Here is a 20,542-nt window from a genome sequence, read left to right on the forward strand (position 1 = left end):
TAATATAGGTTCATGTCACATTGTGTGATTATACTTTAGTAAGTGCAATTATGTAATTGTCATTGCATAAAAGACAACAGAAAAGCTTAACAATGGACTACAAACCTAATGCCTACAGGTTTCAACATTTTTTATATTTACTGACTTTTTCTATGTTAAATCTAAATCATTACATATAACAGGGTTTGCCACCATTCGACTTACTGGCATTTGGGGCTGTAAAATTCTTTGTTGGGGGTATACACTAACACAGTAGGGTAATTAGCAACCTCACTAGACACCAACCATGTGTTCCAGTAGCACAGCTCCTTCAGTTGTGACAACCAAAAAGCTTCCAATATTATCAAATGTTAGAGGGGGACAAATTTCCCGCCATGGAAAACACAAAACTCTATCTCCAACTTTATTCTTGTCTCTGTGTTTATTTATGGGAAGTGGATTATTTTAATACAACCTAATTGGTATATTAGGATTTATTTTACTTATACCAACTTCGTATACCAAAAAAATAAAATAAAATAAAATTGCTAGATGATACTACATAAAAGCTATTGAATATGTGAATGTCTTTATCCAGAATAGGTTTTCTGATAAACCTGGATGGACCAAAAAAACCTAACAGTGCTAAAAGAATTCATTCTAATGGGAATCACAGACCACCCTGAGCTGCAGGCCACCTTCTTTGGGGTGTTCCTCATCATCTATGCAGTCTCCGTGGTGGGCAACATGGGCATGATCATCCTCAGCAAAATGGACTCCAGGCTTCAGACACCCATGTACTTCTTTCTCAGACACCTGGCTTTCACTGATCTTGGTTATTCAACAGCTGTGGGACCAAAAATGTTGGCAAACATTGTAACTAAACAAAAGACTATTCTCTACAATTGGTGTGCAGCCCAGCTAGCATTCTTCATCTTGTTCATCATTAGTGAACTTTTCATTCTGGCAGCGATGGCCTATGACCGCTATGTGGCCATCTGTAACCCCCTACTCTACACAGTCATCATGTCACCAAGGGTATGCTGGACACTGGTAGCAGTCCCCTACCTCTACAGTGCTTTTCTCTCTCTGATAATCACCATAAAGATTTTTATTTCATCTTTCTGTGGCCATAATATCATTAATCATTTCTACTGTGACAATCTTCCCTTGTTGACACTGATATGCTCAAGCACACGTGAAATTGAGTTAATAATACTGATCTTTTCGGTGTTTAATTTGGTTTCATCTCTTCTGGTAGTTCTTGTGTCCTACATACTAATCCTCCTGGCCATCCTCAAGATGCACTCTGCAGAGGGCAGGCACAAGGCCTTCTCCACCTGTGGATCTCACCTGACAGTGGTGGTTGTATTCTATGCAACTCTGTCTTTCATGTATGTGCAGCCCAAGTCCAGTCATTCCTTTGACAGTGATAAAATGGCCTCTGTGTTTTACACTTTGATCATACCCATGCTGAACCCCTTGATCTACAGCTTGAGAAACAAAGAAGTGAAAGGTGCCCTGCATAGGATATGGAAAAACCTGAGCAAACACCCCAGGTAAAGTTCAATATCAAATGTATATATCATAAATTAGGTTATAGAAGCTGTTTATGATGTATGATAAGCCTTAGAAAGCAGTGATGTTAAGTAGGCCTGGGAAACTGGAAATTTTTTTTTTTGTTTGTTTGTTTTTGTTATCAACTTGTTCATGTTCACCTAATAACAATTGTTCTCATATCAGCTGCAGATTGGTACAATATCTGCAAATCAACAAATGTGACACACTATGTAACTAAAATGAAGGATAAAAGTCACATGATCATATCAATAGATGCAGAAAAAATATTTGATAAAATCCAGCACCCAATTATGGTAAACACTCTCAGCAAACTCAGGATAGAGCAAAGATATCTCAACATAATAAAGGCCATATATGGGAAACCATAGTCAACATCATATTCAATGGGCAAAAGGTACAAGCATTTCCCTTCAGATTAGGAACAAGACAGGGATGTCCACTTTCCCCAATCTTATTCAACTCATTACTGAAAGTCCTAGCCACAGCAATGAGACAAGAAATAAAAGGCATTCAAATTGTAAAGGTAGAAGTAAAATTGTCATTATCTGCATATGATATGATACCGTATATAAGGAACCCTAAAGATTCCACCAAAAACCTACTAGAACTGATAAATGAATTTAGTAAAGTAGCAGGATGCAAAATAAATATCCAGAAATCAATTGCATTTTTATATATCAATTATGAACTATCAGAAAGGTAAACTAAGAAAACAATTCCATTTACGATCTTCAAACAGAACAAAATACCTAGGAATAAATTTAACCACTGATGTAAAGTGATCTGTACTCTAAAAATTATAAGGCACTGAAGAAAGAAATTTAAGAACATAAAAATAAGTGGAAGCATATACTGTGTTCATAGGTAGGAAGAATTAACATCATTAAAATATCCATAATACCCAATCTACAGATTCAATACAATTCCTATCAAGATATCCATGGTGTATTTCACAGAACTAGAACAAATATTTAAAAAATTTATACGAAACCACTAAAGACCCCGAAGCACACAGTGATCTTGAGAAAGAACAAAGTTGGAAGAATCAGGCTACATAATATCAAATTATTACAAGGCCATAGTTATCAAAATAACATGGTATTAGCATAAAAACAGACATTAATCTTCTACATACTAATAAACACAAGTAAAATTGTTCTAAACTCTCAATTACATAGAAAAATCTGTAAAATCTTAAGGAAAAATCTAATGAATGCTTTGCATGGCTTTATTGCTAGAAACTACAAAAACATTACTGAGTTATTGAAGAAAACGTAAGTGTAGCAATATGTCATGTCCATTGGTTGGCAGAAATAAATGTGATGTGGTTAATACAGTACTCCCTAAATTTCTCCATTGGTTAATGCAGTAACAATCAAAATTTCAGTATTTTTTTAATACTCGAGTTGATATCAAATGTATGTGGAAATGCAAGTGTTCTGGAATAGCCAGGCAATATGTTAGAAGAAAGAATATGAGGGATTTCCAATAAAAGATACCAATACTTTAAATAAAAATAGATTATTTTTCAGACTTAACCCATTTTTAACACTGTAATCAATAAAGAAAAAACTAGATTATTTTTTAAATTGTTTCATCAGTGCACATATGAATAGAAAGACCAATAAAATGAATAAAAATAAAGTGTAAAAATAGACTCACATTTGTAACTTCACTTGATTTAAACAAAAGCTGCACTGCAATGTAAACAAAATATAGAGTTTCTTAGTAAATAGGTTTCTTATGTTAGTCATTTGCTTGTATCATGTGTAAAAATTAATTGAGATATATTATGACTATACATGTGAAAACTAAAACCATGAAATTTCTTGAAAAGAAAAGTGAAATAATACCTTGCAAAGATTTCATAAAAAGGGTACAAAATATAATAACATTAAAATATATAAATATTACTCTAACTAAAATAAAAACTTGTAATTTGGGAGATTAAACCGTTATCAGAGATAACATTGGCAAATATGTTCTCCCATGCAGTGGGTTTTCTTGTTGTTTTGTTGATGGTTTCTTTCGCTGTGCAGAAGCTCTTTATTTTGATGTAGTCCCATTTGTTTATTTTCTCCTTAGTTTCCATTGCCCTAGAAGCTGTATTGGTAAAGATATTGTTACAACAAATGTCTGTTATTTTGCTGCCTATGGCTTCTCCAAAATTTATAGGAAACTCATACATCTTAACAAAAGGAAGATAAACAATCCAATCCAAAAATGGGCAATGGACCTAAATAGACACTTTTCAAAAGAGAACATACAGAAGGCCGTAGAGACATATGAAAACATGCTCAAAGTCACTAATCATCTGAGAGATGCAAATCAAAACAACAATGAGGTACCATCTCACATCTGTCAGAATGGCTATCATCAACAAATCAACAAATGACAAGTGCAGAGAAAAAGGAGCCCTCTTGCACTGCTGGTGGGAATGCAGACTGGTGCAGCCACTGAGGAAAACAGTATGGTGTTTCCTCAAAAAATTAAAAATGGAACTCCTATTTGACCCAGTAATCCCACTTCTAGGAATATATCCCAAGAAACTAGAAATACCAATCAGAAAGGATATTTGCATCCTTATGTTCATAGCAGCACAATTTACAATAGCTAAGATTTGGAAACAGCCTAAATGCCCATCAGCAGATAAGTGCATTAGAAAGTTGTGGTACATCTACACAATGGAATATGACACTGCTATAAAAAAAAAGGAGGAATTTTTATCATCTGCAACAGCATGAATGGAACTGGAGAGCATTATGCCAAGCGAAATAAGCCAGTCAGAGAAAGATAAATATCACATAATCTCACTTATTAGTGGAATGTAATGAACAACATAAACTGATCAACAAAAATAGAACCAGAGTCATAGAACCATCGAACAGGCTGTCCAACCTATGAGGGAAGGGGTGAGGGGGTAAGGTATCAACCAAAGGACTTGTATGCATGCATATGAGCATAACCAATGGACACAGAAAGGGGGTGTTGGTGAGGGCATGTGCTGGGGGGTGGGGGTGGCCAGGGAGAGGTGGGGGAAAAGGAGACTTACGTAATACTTTAAACAATAAAGAATTTAAATTTAAAAACTTGTATTTATAAAAATATAGCATACAAAGAATGAAAGAACCTGATTGAAAACCATGTACCCCATGAAGTACAGATATCAGTCATTTGTAAAATAACAACTTGCCTAACTCCTAAAATCAGTAAACCTTTTGGAAGTAAAGAGAGGGGCAGGGCGGCAGCAAATACACCTGAAGAAATACTTCACAAAAGAGAATATCAAAGCAATGAAAAGACACATCAATGTTTTTCCCCAAATCATTCATCATTAGACAAATGCAAGTATGACTATACTGTGATATCACTACCTACCCTTCAGGATGGCTAAAATTCAAAAGTTTGAACAACAGTTCCAAATGTTGATGAGAATGTGAAGAAACTAGAATGATTTTACTTTGAGAGAGTAAGTTGCTATAAACACTGTGGAAGAATAAGGCAGTAAAAACTAAAGTTTAGTATGTATATTCTCAATAATGCAGCAATTTTATTACTGAGTAATCATGCCTACTAGAGGATAAGTAATAGCATGTTTTGGTAGATGTAATTATTATAGATGTTAAAATTTAAAAATCCAGATGCTTGGGGTAAATATATCATGGACCCTGAAAAGAAAGATTCCTTTTATATGAAGCCTAATAAGGGAGTTTATCTGCTGAGCTGGACTCCCCATGGTCAACTGAGGGCTTAAATTTTATGAATAATAAGAGTCTAGCAGCCATTTCCAATAGGAAATGCCCAAGTACTCAGTATACCAAGAACAACCTCAGAATAAACTCTTGGCTTCCCACACTATGTCCTGCTTTTTTATGCCATCTGGGTCCATCACTAAAGGGAAGCCCTGGTTTTGCCTTTTGACCAATAGCCTGAGACATGCCTGGTGTAATCAGAACTTCCTAAATTATATCCTCATTTGCATTTATGTGGACCAATTAGAACTATATAATTTGAAAACCTCATTTATAGGAGACCAAAATAGGAACTATGGGTGAGAAAATTAATTCTCTATAAAATGTGACTTCTTTGGACAATATAGGTTGCTACCTGAATCTGTGTCTCCTAGGATGCACAAATAAATGCTGTTATTCCTTATTACAGTCTAAAATCAATTTTGGTTGATAATATAATGGCATGTTCACATAATGCATACTGCACACAAAATGATAACAATGTAAGATTTTAAAAAGATGGATTGAGCTTCTTTAAAAAATTCTGTCCATCAAAATTTATAGTGTGAAAAGGGAAACTCTCATAATAAAAGAAAATATATTATCAGAATTATATAATCAGATGTGTATATCTGACCTCATATGAAAACTATAAAAGTAATTCTTACAACTGGAAAAACAGTTGACATGAAATACAATACAAAGGTGATAAAAGATATGAACAAACACTTTTCAAATAAAATATAAAACCAGCCATCAAACATATGAAAAGATTTTCAATTTCATTCAGCATCAGGACAATGCAAATTAAAATCACTATGATATCCAGCCACATCATCCAGAGTGTTATGAAGAAAACAGTGGAAAGTATTAAATCTTGACAAGGTTATTGATTTATCATAACTACTTGTGATACTAAACCCAGGTTCAACTGCCTGCAGCTTGAGAACCAGCAACAAAGAGACAAGGTTTGGTGAAAGGAAAGAGGTTTATTCAAGAGAAGGCAGCTTGAGAAGGTGGCAGACTAATGTTTCAAAGACCATCTTAACAATTGGACTCAGACAGGGGTTTTTATAAAAAGGGAGGGGGAAGAAAATAAACATAACAAAGGAGTGGTTTGAGAGTTGTCTGTTGAGGGGACTATGTCAGCACAGTCTGTTCAGATAACTGGTCAAGCCATGGTCTGGTTTGCATCACCCTGTTTTTTGTGTTTTTTAAATGATTGAAGGTCAGCAAACCTCCTGGAGCCAGAATGTCTGGAAATTGAAGTCTGCTTCTTTTGAAGTTAGTTCCTAGAATTTTTAAGCAAACAGTTACATATGAGTTAACAGGTCATCATTTATAAAAACAACCTTAATGGAATGGTGGGTGAGTTACATTTGCACTGCTGGTGGGAACACACCTTGATGTAACTGAGATAGGCTGAACCACTCTTAAATGAATCTTTCAGTTACTTCTTGACCCTCTCCTAGATAAGATTAAAGTTTGCCTTCAGGTACTCCCCAAACCAATGTGTCTGTACCTGTGCCAGTCAGTGCCAGCCCAGGTTGGGAATCTGAAGAACAAAAAGATCCACTCTGCGTCTGCAGGAGAAAACCCAGCTCTGTAAAAGCCAGACCCCAGCAGCAGTTCTGGGAGCCATACTCTGTCAAGCTCACTCCTTCTATCTTCCTTTCACCCAGTTCTTAGTAAACTTCTCTTTTGAATCAATTTGGCCTTCTCTCTTGATTTCTATCCTGGGTGAGGGAGAAGAACCCCCTGCCACTACATAATCACTCTGGAAATTCATTTGGCAGCATTTGCTGAATATGCATATTCTATGACTCAGCAATGTAAAGAATAAATGACTCAGTGTAAAGAATATATCCAAGTAGAAATACATTCAAGATTAAGCTCATATAGATTGAGTATTGGTGCGGACCTAAGGGGGAATGAGAATAGCTGTTTTTAATTACCAGTATCAGGATTTTTTGTGCATATTTTTCTCTAAATGATAATTGATTATTTAATAAATACATGACAAATTTCAATTTTTATTATTTTATAATAAAAAATAGCTTTAGTTTCTAAACATAAAATGGAATAGGATGTTGACAATGTCGCTATTCATAAAATCTTTAAATTGGAACCAATGAAAACATTCAACAATAAATAGAACAATGGATAACTAATCTGTGGTATATTTATAAAATGAAATTCTACACAGAATGAGAAAATACAATCTAGAACTACTGATAGAAATATTTTAAGTGAAATTAATCCAGACACAAAAATATGACAGGTTAGAATTTTATTTATGTAAAATAACAAAAATAGATACTGAAGGGTTCAGAGTGGGCTGGGGTCATGCACCTATGACAGGAGGCCATAATGTATCAAAAGAGATTTTTATTTCAGGCACATGGGTGCAGGTGGACTGAGATCAAGAAAGGCATCAGTGAAGAGGGCAGGGAGAGCTAGGTTTCTATTAATTTTTGCTGGCTATAAGCTGCTCTGCTGACGTAAGGGTCTGTCTGTCCTTGGTTCCTCCCAGCGTCAGATGGATAGTGGTTTTCTGGGCTATGCAGTGCTCAAGGCTGCAAGCTTTCTTCAAGATATCTGCTAAGCACAATAAGTTTTCTCTGTTTCATTTAATTCTCTTTAATCCTTTCGGATACAAATAATCTATACTGTCAGAAGGTAGAATAATGGCTATGCATTTGTGTGTGTTTAGGGGTTGGGGGTAGTTTATAGTGGAAAGGAGAATGAAGGATTTTAAAAGGGTACTCACAATATTTAGTTTTATTTTTGTTGTTGTAATTGCTGTTTGTTATGAATTTTTATTATTCAGAAAATTAAGATTGCAAAAATTTGTTTATGAGTAAGCATTTGTTGATATGTATATTATATTTCAATGATACGTTTAAAACACCACAAATAAAGGAAAATAGCTACACATATGTATCATTTTCCCTTGTGAATTAAAAAAAAATTAATACATATTGTTTAAATACTTCTCTATGATGTCCCCACTCCTTTTAGAGGAGACAATAAAGGCTTGCAAAAAATGCCACCAAAAATGCTTCTCCTGCAGAAACAATGTTTTGCTTCCAGATTTCTGGTTGCACTAGAAAAGACTAACTAAGAGAAACCGAGGAAAGGTACCTAACATAGCTTTATTTGTGTGGGAATATAAAGATGTCCTCTACAATTAACAGATATCCCATTGGCTTTGTTTTACTTTAGGTATAATTAACAATTTGTATCCTTTCTCCTCAGCGAGGATCTCAAAGGATCGAAGAAACCCTTAAGTTCTTCTTATTGGTTTATGTTAGGGACACATGGGGAAGCACAAAGAGATTCATCATTAGAGGTGAGCAGACTGTACCTGCTCCTATGACCTGCTCTGAGTTTCAGGGACTCTTCATGACCACATCTTCCATTTTAACTGTTAGTTTTTAGTACTGTACCTTAGTGATTTAGCCATTGTTTTAAAAACCTGTTTTAATAACTGAAGTTTCTGGGTTAGTATGATGTGATGCCAAAGCAAAGACATTAAAGCGTGGATTTCACTACCTAGTACCTCCATCCCACTGTCAAGTCTCATAAGAGTACTTAGCCTTGCAAGAGTGAAATGTCATGAAATCGTCTCTTAAATGACCAAATGCACACCTGATGGATATTGGAAGCAAGATTAAAATATCTACACTAATAAAAGAGAAAGATGCAAATTAACCATACATTTGCGACGCCCACCAGCCAATCAGGAGTGAGTATGCAAATTAACCCAACAAAGCTTATGGGTTAATTTGCACATGCAGGCAGCGAGCCACCGGGGGTGGGGCGGGACTCTTGCATCGTCACCATGGTGACGATGCAGGCGTTCCGCACTGCCCCAGCAGCTCCGAGCCTCTGGGCAGCGTGGGAAGGCGGAAAGGGAAGGCGGCTCCGGCCTGAGCGAAGGCGGTGCTGGCAGCCAGGGGAAGGAAGGCCCATTCTTGCACGAATCTTCGTGCATCGGGCCTCTAGTACACAAATAAAAAGGAATGTATATTTTATCTAAAATTAAGATGTATTTTCCACTCCTTATTTAAACTCCCTTTATTCCCACTCCACAATTGCAGAGGTGTTTACATATAGGCATCTAAATGTAAATTTTATTGATTTTTTTTATTACATAACTCATTTATTGTCACTTATTTTAGAGTTGAAGGCTGTGTTTGACACAGAGAGGGAAGTAGCCTAGGAAATGACAAAACTTCTCTGAGCTCCACAGTTAGGGTAGTTATTTAGTAAAGGTCCAATGCTAAGCTCTGCCCGTTGCATTTTTTACACAATTGCAAAATCATGAAAAAAAAATATTTAAAAGTTCAAAAACAGGTTATCTTCAATAATCAGATAAAATAATATAAATGTAAATATTACAATGTTAAAAATGTTTAGTGTTTTACATAGAACTCTAAAAATGGTGAGAAGAGTATCTTTCTCACATATAGGGAGACTGGTATTTACTAGCAGGAATCTAGAAAAGAGCACACTTTTTAAAACTCACATTTATTGCATCAGATTTATAATGCTTTTTTAAAAATATATTTTTTATTGATTTCAGAGAGGAAAGGAGAGAGAGTGTGTGATAGAAACATCAATGATAAGAAAGAATCATCTATTGTCTCCTGCACACCTCCTACTGGGGATCGAGCCTGCAACCCGGGCATGTGCCCTGACCTGGAATCGAACAGTGACCTCTTGGTTCATAGGTCGATACTCAACCACTGAACCACACCAGCCTGGCTATAATGCTTTTTATATCCAGTGTAAAAATGTCTGTAAGTGTATTTATTATCTCTTGATAATTAATTCAGTGTTCCTGAATGAGCCATATTTTTTCTGGTTTCTGTCTCTACAAGTTTGCTTATTCTGGATATTTCATATAATGCAATTGTACAGTATATACAATGTTTGTCTTTCACATATGTTTTCTGTGATTTTGCATGATGTTTTAAAGAGTAGCATGTATCAGTGCTTCTTTCCTTTTATAACTTACTGCAGCTTATGAATATTCTGTTGTATAGACTAACACTTATATTATCTACTAGAGGCCTGGTGTATGAAATTAGTGCATGGGTAGGGTCCCTAGGCCTGGCCGGCAATCAGGGCCGATCAGGGCCTTCCTGCTTGTCGGCCGGGGCCTTCCTTCGTTCTGCACTGCCCCCTGGTGATCGGCGCACGTCATAGTGAGCAATCAAACTCCTGGTCTCCCAGTTGAACTCCGGAGGGGACACTTTGCATATTAGCCTTTTTTTTTTTTTTTTACCAGTTGACATTTGGATTGTTTCTACTTCTGAATTTTATGAATAATGCCACTCTGAAAATTTACCTACAAGTTTTGTGTGAACACCTGTGGTCTACCATGCCTTGGGGTATATATCTAAGAGTGGAATTACTGGGTAACAATGATAATTCTGTGGGTAACACTGAGTAACCCTTAAGCTGTTCTCATAGTGGCTATTCCATTTTACATTACGTACAAAAATGTTCAAAGGTTCTAATCTCTCCACACCTTTGCTAGCATTTGTAGCAACTGTAGGAGGTGTAAGTGCTATTTCATTGTGGATTTGATTTTTATTTTCCTAATGCCTAGAGTTAGTAAACATCTTTTCATGTGCTTTGGCCATTTGTATACCTTCTGTAAGAAATATGTATAACTTCTGTTTAAGTTTTTTGCCTGTTTTTTTTTTTTTTAATTTGGGTTGTTAGTCTTTTTTGTTGTTGAATGGTAAAAATCTTTTTTATATTCCATATAATAAGCCCTTACTAAATATAAAATTTGAAAATTTCTTCCTTCTTTAATAACATCCTTTGGTGCACAAAAGTTTTTCTTAAAAATTTGGATAAAGTCCAATTTATCTATTTTAAATTTTGTTGTTTGTACTTCTGGTATCAGAATGAAGAAAACTGTCAAGAGGTTCATTGAGCTTGGAGAGAGAGAATTGAGCTGTCAAGTGTTAGAGTAGCTAATTAAAGCAACAAGCCATAAATGAAATATTGAAACCTTTAATCACTTATTAAAATGGAAATCTCTAATCATAGCTCATGACATTTATTGATTAGCTGTGTATTTATTCCCATTATAGGTTTCCTGAATGGCCTGATGGACAACCACAATCTAACAATGTTCAATGAATTCATTCTAATGGGGATCACAGACCACCCAGAGCTGCAGGCTCCATTATTTGGGCTCTTCCTCATTGTTTACCTAGTCTCCTTGGTGGGTAACCTGGGCTTGATTATTCTCACCAAGACAGACTCCAGGCTACAAACACCCATGTACTTTTTCCTGAGACACTTGGCTTTCACTGATCTTGGTTACTCAACAACTGTAGGACTTAAAATGCTAGTGCATTTAGCTGTCAATCAACATGCAATCTCCTATAATTCGTGTGCTACCCAACTCACTTTCTTCAGTATGTTTATCACCAGTGAAATTTGTATTCTGTCAGCAATGGCCTATGACCGCTATGTGGCCATCTGTAACCCTCTGCTCTACACAGTGATCATGTCACAAAGATTATGTCACTTGCTGGTCACAATACCCTATCTATACAGTGTCTTTTTGTCTTTGCTGATCACCACAAAAATTTTCACTTCATCATTTTGTGGCTGTAATGTCATCAGGCATTTCTACTGTGATAGTCTGCCATTGATATCTTTGCTCTCCTCAGACACACATGAAATCAAATTGATCATTCTGATTTTTGCAGCTTTGACTCTGGTTTCATCTCTTCTGATAGTCCTTGTGTCCTACATTCTGATCCTGGTTGCCATCCCCAGGATGAATTCTGCAGAGGGCAGGCACAAGGCTTTCTCTACCTGTGGATCTCACCTGACAGTCATAGTCATTTTCTATGGTACCCTATTCTTTATGTATGTGCAGCCCAAGTCCAGTCATTCATTGGATATTGATAAAATGGCCTCTTTATTTTACACTTTGGTCATAATCATGCTGAATCCCTTGATTTACAGTTTGAGGAACAAGGAGGTGAAAAATGCCCTAACTAGAACCTGGAGCATGTGTGCAAATATTTTGTTGAAAATTCACTGTAAGATGTGGTAGCAATAAATTATGTATTAGACAATGTACACTAAGTGTGATTGTTTTAATCTTGTGTTGTTACCTTCATAAAATGGGCAAGAATCAATGTGTTATAGGCATAGAAATAAGAAAAGTATTCATTATTTGCAAATAAAATATATCAGTAATAGATGGCTAATTCCTGCTTATACTTCAGATATTAACCTATAAATATACATTCAAATTCAAATTATGTTCCATTCCTATATGTTCTCACATGTAGCTTTTTGCTTCCATTGAACATTTGTTTTTATAAAACCATCTTTTTATAAAAACATACAGTATATACTGTATGTGTCATTGCTTTAACCTGATACTGCTACCACCATAGGATGGGCAAGAATATAAGTATGATAGGCCTGGAAAGAAAATTATTCATTATTTTCAACCCAAAATATATTACCAACTGATGGCTATTTTCTGCTCATACTTCAGATACTAACCTACATTTAATTTCAAATCAGATTGATGCCATTCCTCACATGTAGCTTGTTGCATTTCTCTTCCACTAAACATTTATTTTTAGAGAGCCAGGGACTCTGGATATTACATTCATAATTCTGTTATTGGAGAAAATTGGGGTTCCTCTTCTAAATTGGGTACTGCTAGGAGTGGAGTTCTTGTGATATAATGAGAAAAAGAATTCTCTGAGACATGCATGGGAGAATAGTGATTTTTATTTGCATGGAATTAAATCCCTGGGTTTCTAAAGTCCCATTTCCCTTAGTCCAGTTATAGAAGTGTAGCTGGGGTTTTAATAAAGCTATAAGCAGAGTCAGCATACAGTTTCCATTCTATGTTGCAGCCAGGTCCCATATAGCATCAGGCTAGCTGTGGTCCATTGTGTGTGGGCGTCCACATGGTCCTGAGCCACACAGGAGAATACAGAAGAGCACACCCCAAGCAACAAGAGTCCCAAGAGTCCTGAAAGCACAAGAGAGTGAATTCCTTTGTTCATGGGATTAAATATCCCAAATCTTTGCATGCTTACAGTTCATTCTGGCCAATGAACTATGTTCCCTGGTGTGACTGACAGAAAAGTACCTTTCCTATGCTACCCCAACTATAGTCTATCTCCCCATTGTCCAGTCCCCTCCCCCCAATATTTTACAGGTGTCATGCCTCTAATGCCTAGCTTTCCATTTGCTCCTTTTCTATTATTAATAACCAGTTTAATTACAATGGCATCAGCTTTGTCTTTAGAACCTAACATGGTAAAATGGATTAAAAAGAATTCATGATAGATTTTATGTTAATGAATTCACTCAAGGAAACAAACACATATTGTGAAGTGAACCAAAGTCCCTCTCTTTATGGGGCTTAGAGAAAATACATAAAATAGAATGAGAAGAGGTCAATATAAAGGAAGCTCTGGAGCATCAAATGCATTTAAAGAAAATATTGTGAAAATTTTCAAACATGATAAAAATTTAAAACCCTCAAATTAAAGAAGATTAACAAGCCCCAGATATAAGCAGCATATAAACCACTGCATAAAGGCATATCGTAATTAAATTTCTCACAGTTACTGATAAATAAAAACCGAAATAGTCAAAGAAAAAAGAGTATATACATTGAAACAAAGAGTTTATAGACATGACATTAAAAACATAAGCTATAAAAGTACAAGTTGATAAACTGGATAAGCAAATTGTATCATCCATACCATGGAATGCTACTCAGCAATAATAAGAGGAAGAAATGATTTATACACACAAAAGCACAAATAAATCTCAAAGATTGCAAGTGGTATGATATTATTTGTTAAGGTTTGGCCAGTGACATGGGTGGTGAAAGAATTCATAATTTAAAAAAAGAGATGTAGAAAAGAAGTTTATTCTACTTTCCAAGAGAGAAAAGGACCAAGTATTGCTAGTTTATACAGGGCAGGGAACAAAGAACGGCTTCCACTTTTAAAGAGTGATAGGTTAATGTTGCTAGGTGACAAGGAAGGGAAGGGATTTGGGTTATGTTGAAGTTGAGCAGATAACAGGGGCTGCCTTGAAAAATTACAGTTTTTTGCTTACCAGGAGACAGTTCGGCATGTGTCCTAGAGAGCTATCTTATCAGTATTTTTCACAAGCCTGTAAAACATGCTTAGAGAAGAAGTTATGAAGCATTCATAAGAGGCTTGTTTAGGGGAGGGAGGAAGGGAACTTCCTACTAACTAGAGACTCCTTGGTGCAAATTATATCTGAGTTGTTAAAACATCAGGGAGAAGGGGAATGCAATAATGTAGTTTTGAGAGTAGTTTGTCCCACAATTTGAACAGAGGAGCCAACAATCTTGGGGTTTAATTCCACGTGTTTCTATAAATTGTGGAATGCCACAGCAAAGAAAAAGAAAGGCATTTTTCCTGTTCTTACATTATTTATAAAACATTCTTCATATGACAAAAATATAGTGATGGAATCAGATTAGTGGTTGCCAGGGCTTAGAAACAGTGGCAGAGGAGGAGGAAGTGGGTGTAGACCCGGGCATTTTTTTCTTTTTTGTTATACAAGTGCCTGATTTAAGTTTTGATTGCCCCAAGTCCCTGTTCTTCTCTTCTCTTCTCTTCTCTTCTCTTCTCTTCTCTTCTCTTCTCTTCTCTTCTCTTCTCTTCTCTTCTCTTCTCTTCTCTTCTCTCCTCTCCTCTCCTCTCCTCTCCTCTCCTCTCCTCTCCTCTCCTCTCCTCTCCTCTCCTCTCCTCCCCTCCCCTCCCCTCCCCTCCCCTCTTCTCTCCTCTTCTTCCCTTCCCTTCCCTTCCCTTCCCTTCCCTTCCTTTCCCTTCCCTTCCCTTCCCTCCACTCCCCACCTTTCTTCCCCTCCCCTTCCTTTTCTACCCTCCTCTTTCTTTTTCTTCCCTCTCCCTGCCCCAGACCTCACTGTGTGACCCAGGTATGCAGTATAATTTCCAGGTCTTGTAAATAATAAACCTGTATCTTTTCCAAGTTTCTTGGAAGTTATTGCTGAAAGGCATCTTTGCAATCATAAAAACCACAAGGGATGGTCCAGCCACAACACTGATTATTAATAGGCTGAGACCAGTACAAACATGTGACTATAAAGGGGAAGCCAAAGGGAACTTTATGGTAATAGAATAGATCTGTATGGAGTGTGTTTGTACAGAATAGAATAACTAACATGGTGCAATAGATTGTATTAAAAAAAAAAAAAGCAAAAGAGAAGTGCTGAACAGACAGATGATGAAAACTCACAATGAAATGAGAAGTAACAGTAACTAATTTCTGTCCCTGAGGGAGAAAAAAACTACATTATGCCAGAGTGAAATGGTCAGTCTCTCAGACTTAATCTTATTCAAGCCTGCTTTGTTCCCATGACATTCAGGCTAATAGGTCCGGCTTTGTCTTGCATATGGCCTTGCTAATCATTACAGGAATCCTGCTTGAAGCTTGAGTTTAACTTTCCTTACTCAAAACTCTGATGTTTAAGTTTTGGCCTTTTGAAGTGTTTGACACATGGACTTTGGAGCAGTAACAACATGAGCAACAAATCAAGAAAGCAACGTATCATTTTAATTTCCTGAAAGTTTTTAAATAGTAGAACAGTATTTAAGTATTTATACACTGTCACTCATTCAAGGAGACCACTGTGCAAATGCAGACTCTTGATGGGCATCAAGAGTCCTATGTGCTACAAAAGGAAAGTTAACCAAGAGTAAAAAATAAAAAGAAGGAAGGAAGGAGGGAGGGAAAGGAGGAAGGAAGGAAGGAATGAAGACATGGTAAATAAAAATTGTCCATGGCAATTAAATGACATCCTCTAGGCATTTAATTGTGCTATAAAACACTATAGGGACAATTAACAAATTTCTTGGTATCTCCTCAGGGACAGTCTCAAAAGGTGAAAAAAATCCATAAATTGTTCTCACTGAGCCATGTAAGAAACACTTGAAGGAGTCAAGAGAGAGGCTTCAGTACAGGTAAAAAGAGAACAGTTCCTGTGGTGTCTCCTGTTACCAACACTGACAATGTTTCCGTGATATATGCAAAGTGTCAATTTAATTAAATGACAAAGCTCTAGCAAAATGTTTCCATTTCTGATTTAGTTCTTTATGCTTTCTACTACTCCTAGGAGTAGGCCCCTCTCCTTATCTCATCATATTAATGTTTTTGAGTATTTTCACTTGAGTTGGTAGACTAAATATTCAAAAGCATCTTTGAAATATCATCATGCTATTGCTTATAACATATTTGTTTTACATGAATGATTATATCTGTAATGCAGCCAAAACTGAGTACAAATGAAGAGTAACTAAAGAGACATGGATTTTTAAAAATTGGCAAAATTATGAAGATACAGGTATTTAATCTATCATTTTTTAACCTATAGTTTTGATGTTCTTTCAAACTTTTAGTTATTTAGTGGTTCTAGGCCTTTTTGTGACACTCTCAATACAATTTGATATTTAATAATTACTTGAATAAATGTATAAGTAGGATTCTTTCCACCTCACATTGAGATGTGAAAGGCATTATGTGGATATTAGCAGACTTTATGTACTCAGTTTTATAAGAGCAAAATATTCAGCATGCTTTTTAATGTCAAGGGGAATCTAACAGAAAGCAGATATAATTATTTCAAAGAGTTTAGCTTTTTAAAAAAGCCCAAGTGAGTATTTAACAAAAATGTTAAACTATGAAAAAGCAATTTGATTCTTACCATTCAACACTGAGGCTTGTGAGAAAAAACACACAAACACTTTTATCTTTCCTTACCACATAGAAAATTGGAACTTACCAAGTATGATTTTTCTCAGTCTTTCATATTTTCAAAACAAAACAAACACACAAAAACAAGATTCATACAGATTCTTATTAAATTTACTGAAGATATGTTTCTAAAATTGCTATCTATTGATACACATTTCCACATTTTTGATATGAGAAAGGTATGTTCATCAAAGCAGAGTAGACAATTAGGAGGTCACAAACTTATAAGCAATATTTTAATATTTAAAAGTGATTTAAATGCACATTTAATGTAGTCACTTTATAGTTAATGTTATGAAATTATGGTTTTATTTTTCTTTAGACCACTCAGAGACTGCTGTCACTGTAACTTTTATTGTAACCAGTATTATTTCTGCTTTTTAAAGGCAGCACTCACACACAATATTTTGAATTTAATAAATCTTTTACCTTAATCTGCCATTCACCATTTACTCTGGTATACCCTTAATCTGTGTATTATTGGGGGCATTTGTATACATTTTTATTTGATCATATTGAATGTTTATTTGTGTTTATTTTATCATAGTTTGAAGGCAATCCTTTGGCTTAAGGTGTAGAAGAATTTAAAGTAATATCTAAGAATTCATGGATACCTCATCTTTAGTGTGTTTTATTTTACCTCTAGTACTGTGTAACATGGTGACTTTATTATATTCGATGTGCACACTTTTAAACTTACAGTAAAGAGTATAGTATTTCTTTACCCAAAGAAAGTTTTTATAAATCTTGTTATATGAAACCAATGCCAATACTTCCTCATAGAGTTGTTGATAGAGATAGATGCAGATAAAATGATCCAAAATATTGGTTTTGTATATGATAATAAAGAGTTTTGGATGTTACAATTTTGGCCAAAGTTTTGTACATACCTTAAATGAGGATATAACTGAGATTATATATAATGTTTTACCATGTAAAGACAAATAATTCTTACTTCAATCTATTATAGTTTTCTTATTTATGCACTTAATTTCTGTCAATTGTATTGATTGTTTTGTCCTGTATCACTCACCTCCACTTGAGAATCACCAACTATTTGTCTCTAGCTCTATTTGCAAATATTATTTTTTTTTGTGTGTGTGACAGGTTTGTTTTCATATGTTATAAACTGGAAAGTTTAGATGCATCTTATTTATACTAGCTTTGAATACTAAGAATCTTACAGGTATAATACGTGAAATCTTTTGACTATGCTGATGTCTCTTTCCAGAATAGGTTTCCTGAAAAACCTGCATGGAAACACAGAATCTAACAGTGTTAAATGAATTCATGCTCACGGGGATCACAGACCGCCCTGAGCTGCAGGCTCCATTATTTGGACTCTTCTTGATTATCTATGTGATCTCCGTGGTGGGCAACTTGGGCATGGTCATCCTCACCAAGGTGGACTCCAGGCTCCAAACACCCATGTACTTCTTTCTCAGACACCTGGCTTTCACTGATCTTGGTTATTCAACAACTGTAGGACCCAAAATGTTAGTAAATTTTGTTGTGGATCAAAACACAATCTCCTATTATTTTTGTGCTATACAACTAGCCTTTTTTCTTGTGTTTATTGTTAGTGAAATTTTTATTCTATCCGCAATGTCCTACGACCGCTATGTGGCCATCTGTAACCCTCTGCTTTACCCAGTCATCATGTCACAAAGGCTGTGTCAGCTGCTGGTGGCTATTCCCTATCTCTATAGTACATTTGTTTCTCTTCTAGTCACCATAAAGATTTTCAATTTACCTTTCTGTGGCTACAATGTTGTCCCTCATTTCTACTGTGACAGTTTCCCCTTGTTATCATTGCTTTGCTCAAATACACATGAAGTAGAAATGATTATTCTGAGTTTAGCTGGTTTTGATTTGATTACATCTCTTCTGGTAGTTCTTGTGTCTTACCTCCTCATTCTTAAAACCATTCTCAGGATGAACTCTGCTGAGGGTCGGCACAAGGCTTTTTCTACCTGTGGGTCCCACCTGACAGTGGTCATAGTGTTCTATGGGACTTTGATATTTATGTATGTGCAACCTGAGTCCAGTCATTCCTTTGACAGTGATAAAGTGGCTTCCATAGTTTACACCCTCGTTATCCCCATGTTGAATCCCTTGATCTATAGCTTGCGGAACAAAGATGTAAAATGTGCACTACAAAGGGTGTGGAAAAAACTATGTAATACTTTTTCTTAAGGGTTTACATACAATTCAATTCCTATAAACTAGGTTCTGGACTTTAAATTTTGCTGTATATTCCTCCTAAAGAAATAAGAAGCACAGATGAGTTTAATATGAATTACTGTCTTACTGATGCTAGGCACTTCTAAGTCTTGTAAGTAGATTAAAGAACAAGATAGTAAAAATATTTGCCTTTCTTGAGGGGAAAGTTGGATTGTATACTTAAACTATATGTGTAGTAGAATGTGTTGGGTGAATATAGAAAAAAATCTGTCAAGGATTCTGGTGTTTCGTTTTTATTAGAATAAAATCATAGCATACGTATGTGTGAGTGTGTGTATGTGTGTGTGCCCTTTCCTTTCCTTTGGATTTAACCTTAATACTTTCCCCGGATATGTTTTAGAATGGTACTTACTAATGGTTGTGAATGTGATATCTGATATTGCTTTGCTTAAATACCCCTTCCAAACATTGGGATCCCATTGTTTCCTCCTCATTGCCTCTCTTCCATATCCGAGTCTATTAACTGAACATATATGGTAATTTGGCAGTCCAGAGGTTCTGATTGGCACCTGATTTTGTCTTTATTAGTCCCTTTTGTTGATATCAGATGATACTCAAATTGAGGTAAATTTCTGAGGCCACACAGAGAAGCTCCTAGGTTTGTACTGTCCCCCCACCCCAACTAGTTGTTCTTTTTTTCCTCCCAACTAGTTGTTCTTAATAACTGGCTGTTTGGTTTTTGAGGTTATAGTTCCTTATCTCTTTGAAAAATGTGTAATTTTCCATTTTTAAAAGTTACTTTTATATCCTTGGGTAAGAAGACTATCCTATGATAAATTAATTGTGCTGCCTTTCCTTTCTCGGGCTCTTCCCCAGTTTTAATCATTATTGACTATACACTGTGTTTTATGTTTTAACTGACTTTATTGTTTAACTGCATTGGTTATCATCATTGTGGGAAGCAAAGGAAAAGATTCCTGTTGTCTGCACGATGTCCTCTTTCTAATGTAAGTGAAGCCTGATACATGACCAGAATGGAATTATCTTGCCTTTTGTATGTAGTTACTACATGTCACTTTCCACATTTTCCCATGTGCTTAATTTCACTTTCCTTTTGTTTACTTTTATTCTTCTTAATACTTCTGGGATTTTATTAAAACTATTTGTCTACAATATTTACTGTGTTCACTATCATAGTATTAAAATTCGGTGTTTTAGCCAATGAACGTTTAATAAAAATA

The 20,542-nt window shown here is 35.7% G+C and overlaps 1 protein-coding gene across 3 annotated transcripts; it reads left to right on the forward strand.

Annotated features, from left to right (window-relative positions):
* Positions 1-600: 600 nt before the first annotated feature.
* Positions 601-19,313, forward strand: LOC307109707 (olfactory receptor 8K3-like; the record flags this gene model as incomplete). Of its 3 annotated transcripts, none has more annotated exons than XM_079788574.1 (2): positions 601-672; positions 18,444-19,313. In XM_079788574.1, 2 exons carry the CDS (start codon positions 601-603, stop codon positions 19,311-19,313), a joined length of 942 nt encoding a protein of 313 aa, XP_079644700.1. The 3 variants fall into 3 exon arrangements, with proteins under 3 accessions (XP_079644700.1, XP_079644701.1, XP_079644699.1); XM_079788575.1 differs by lacking the exon at positions 601-672 and adding an exon at positions 11,422-11,520 and having other exon boundaries at positions 18,471-19,313; XM_079788573.1 differs by lacking the exon at positions 601-672 and having other exon boundaries at positions 18,372-19,313.
* Between the last annotated feature and the right edge of the window lie 1,229 nt (positions 19,314-20,542).

The sequence above is a fragment of the Cnephaeus nilssonii genome (assembly GCF_951640355.1).
Source record: "Cnephaeus nilssonii genome assembly, chromosome: 13".
NCBI classification, from domain to species: Eukaryota; Metazoa; Chordata; class Mammalia; order Chiroptera; family Vespertilionidae; genus Cnephaeus; species Cnephaeus nilssonii.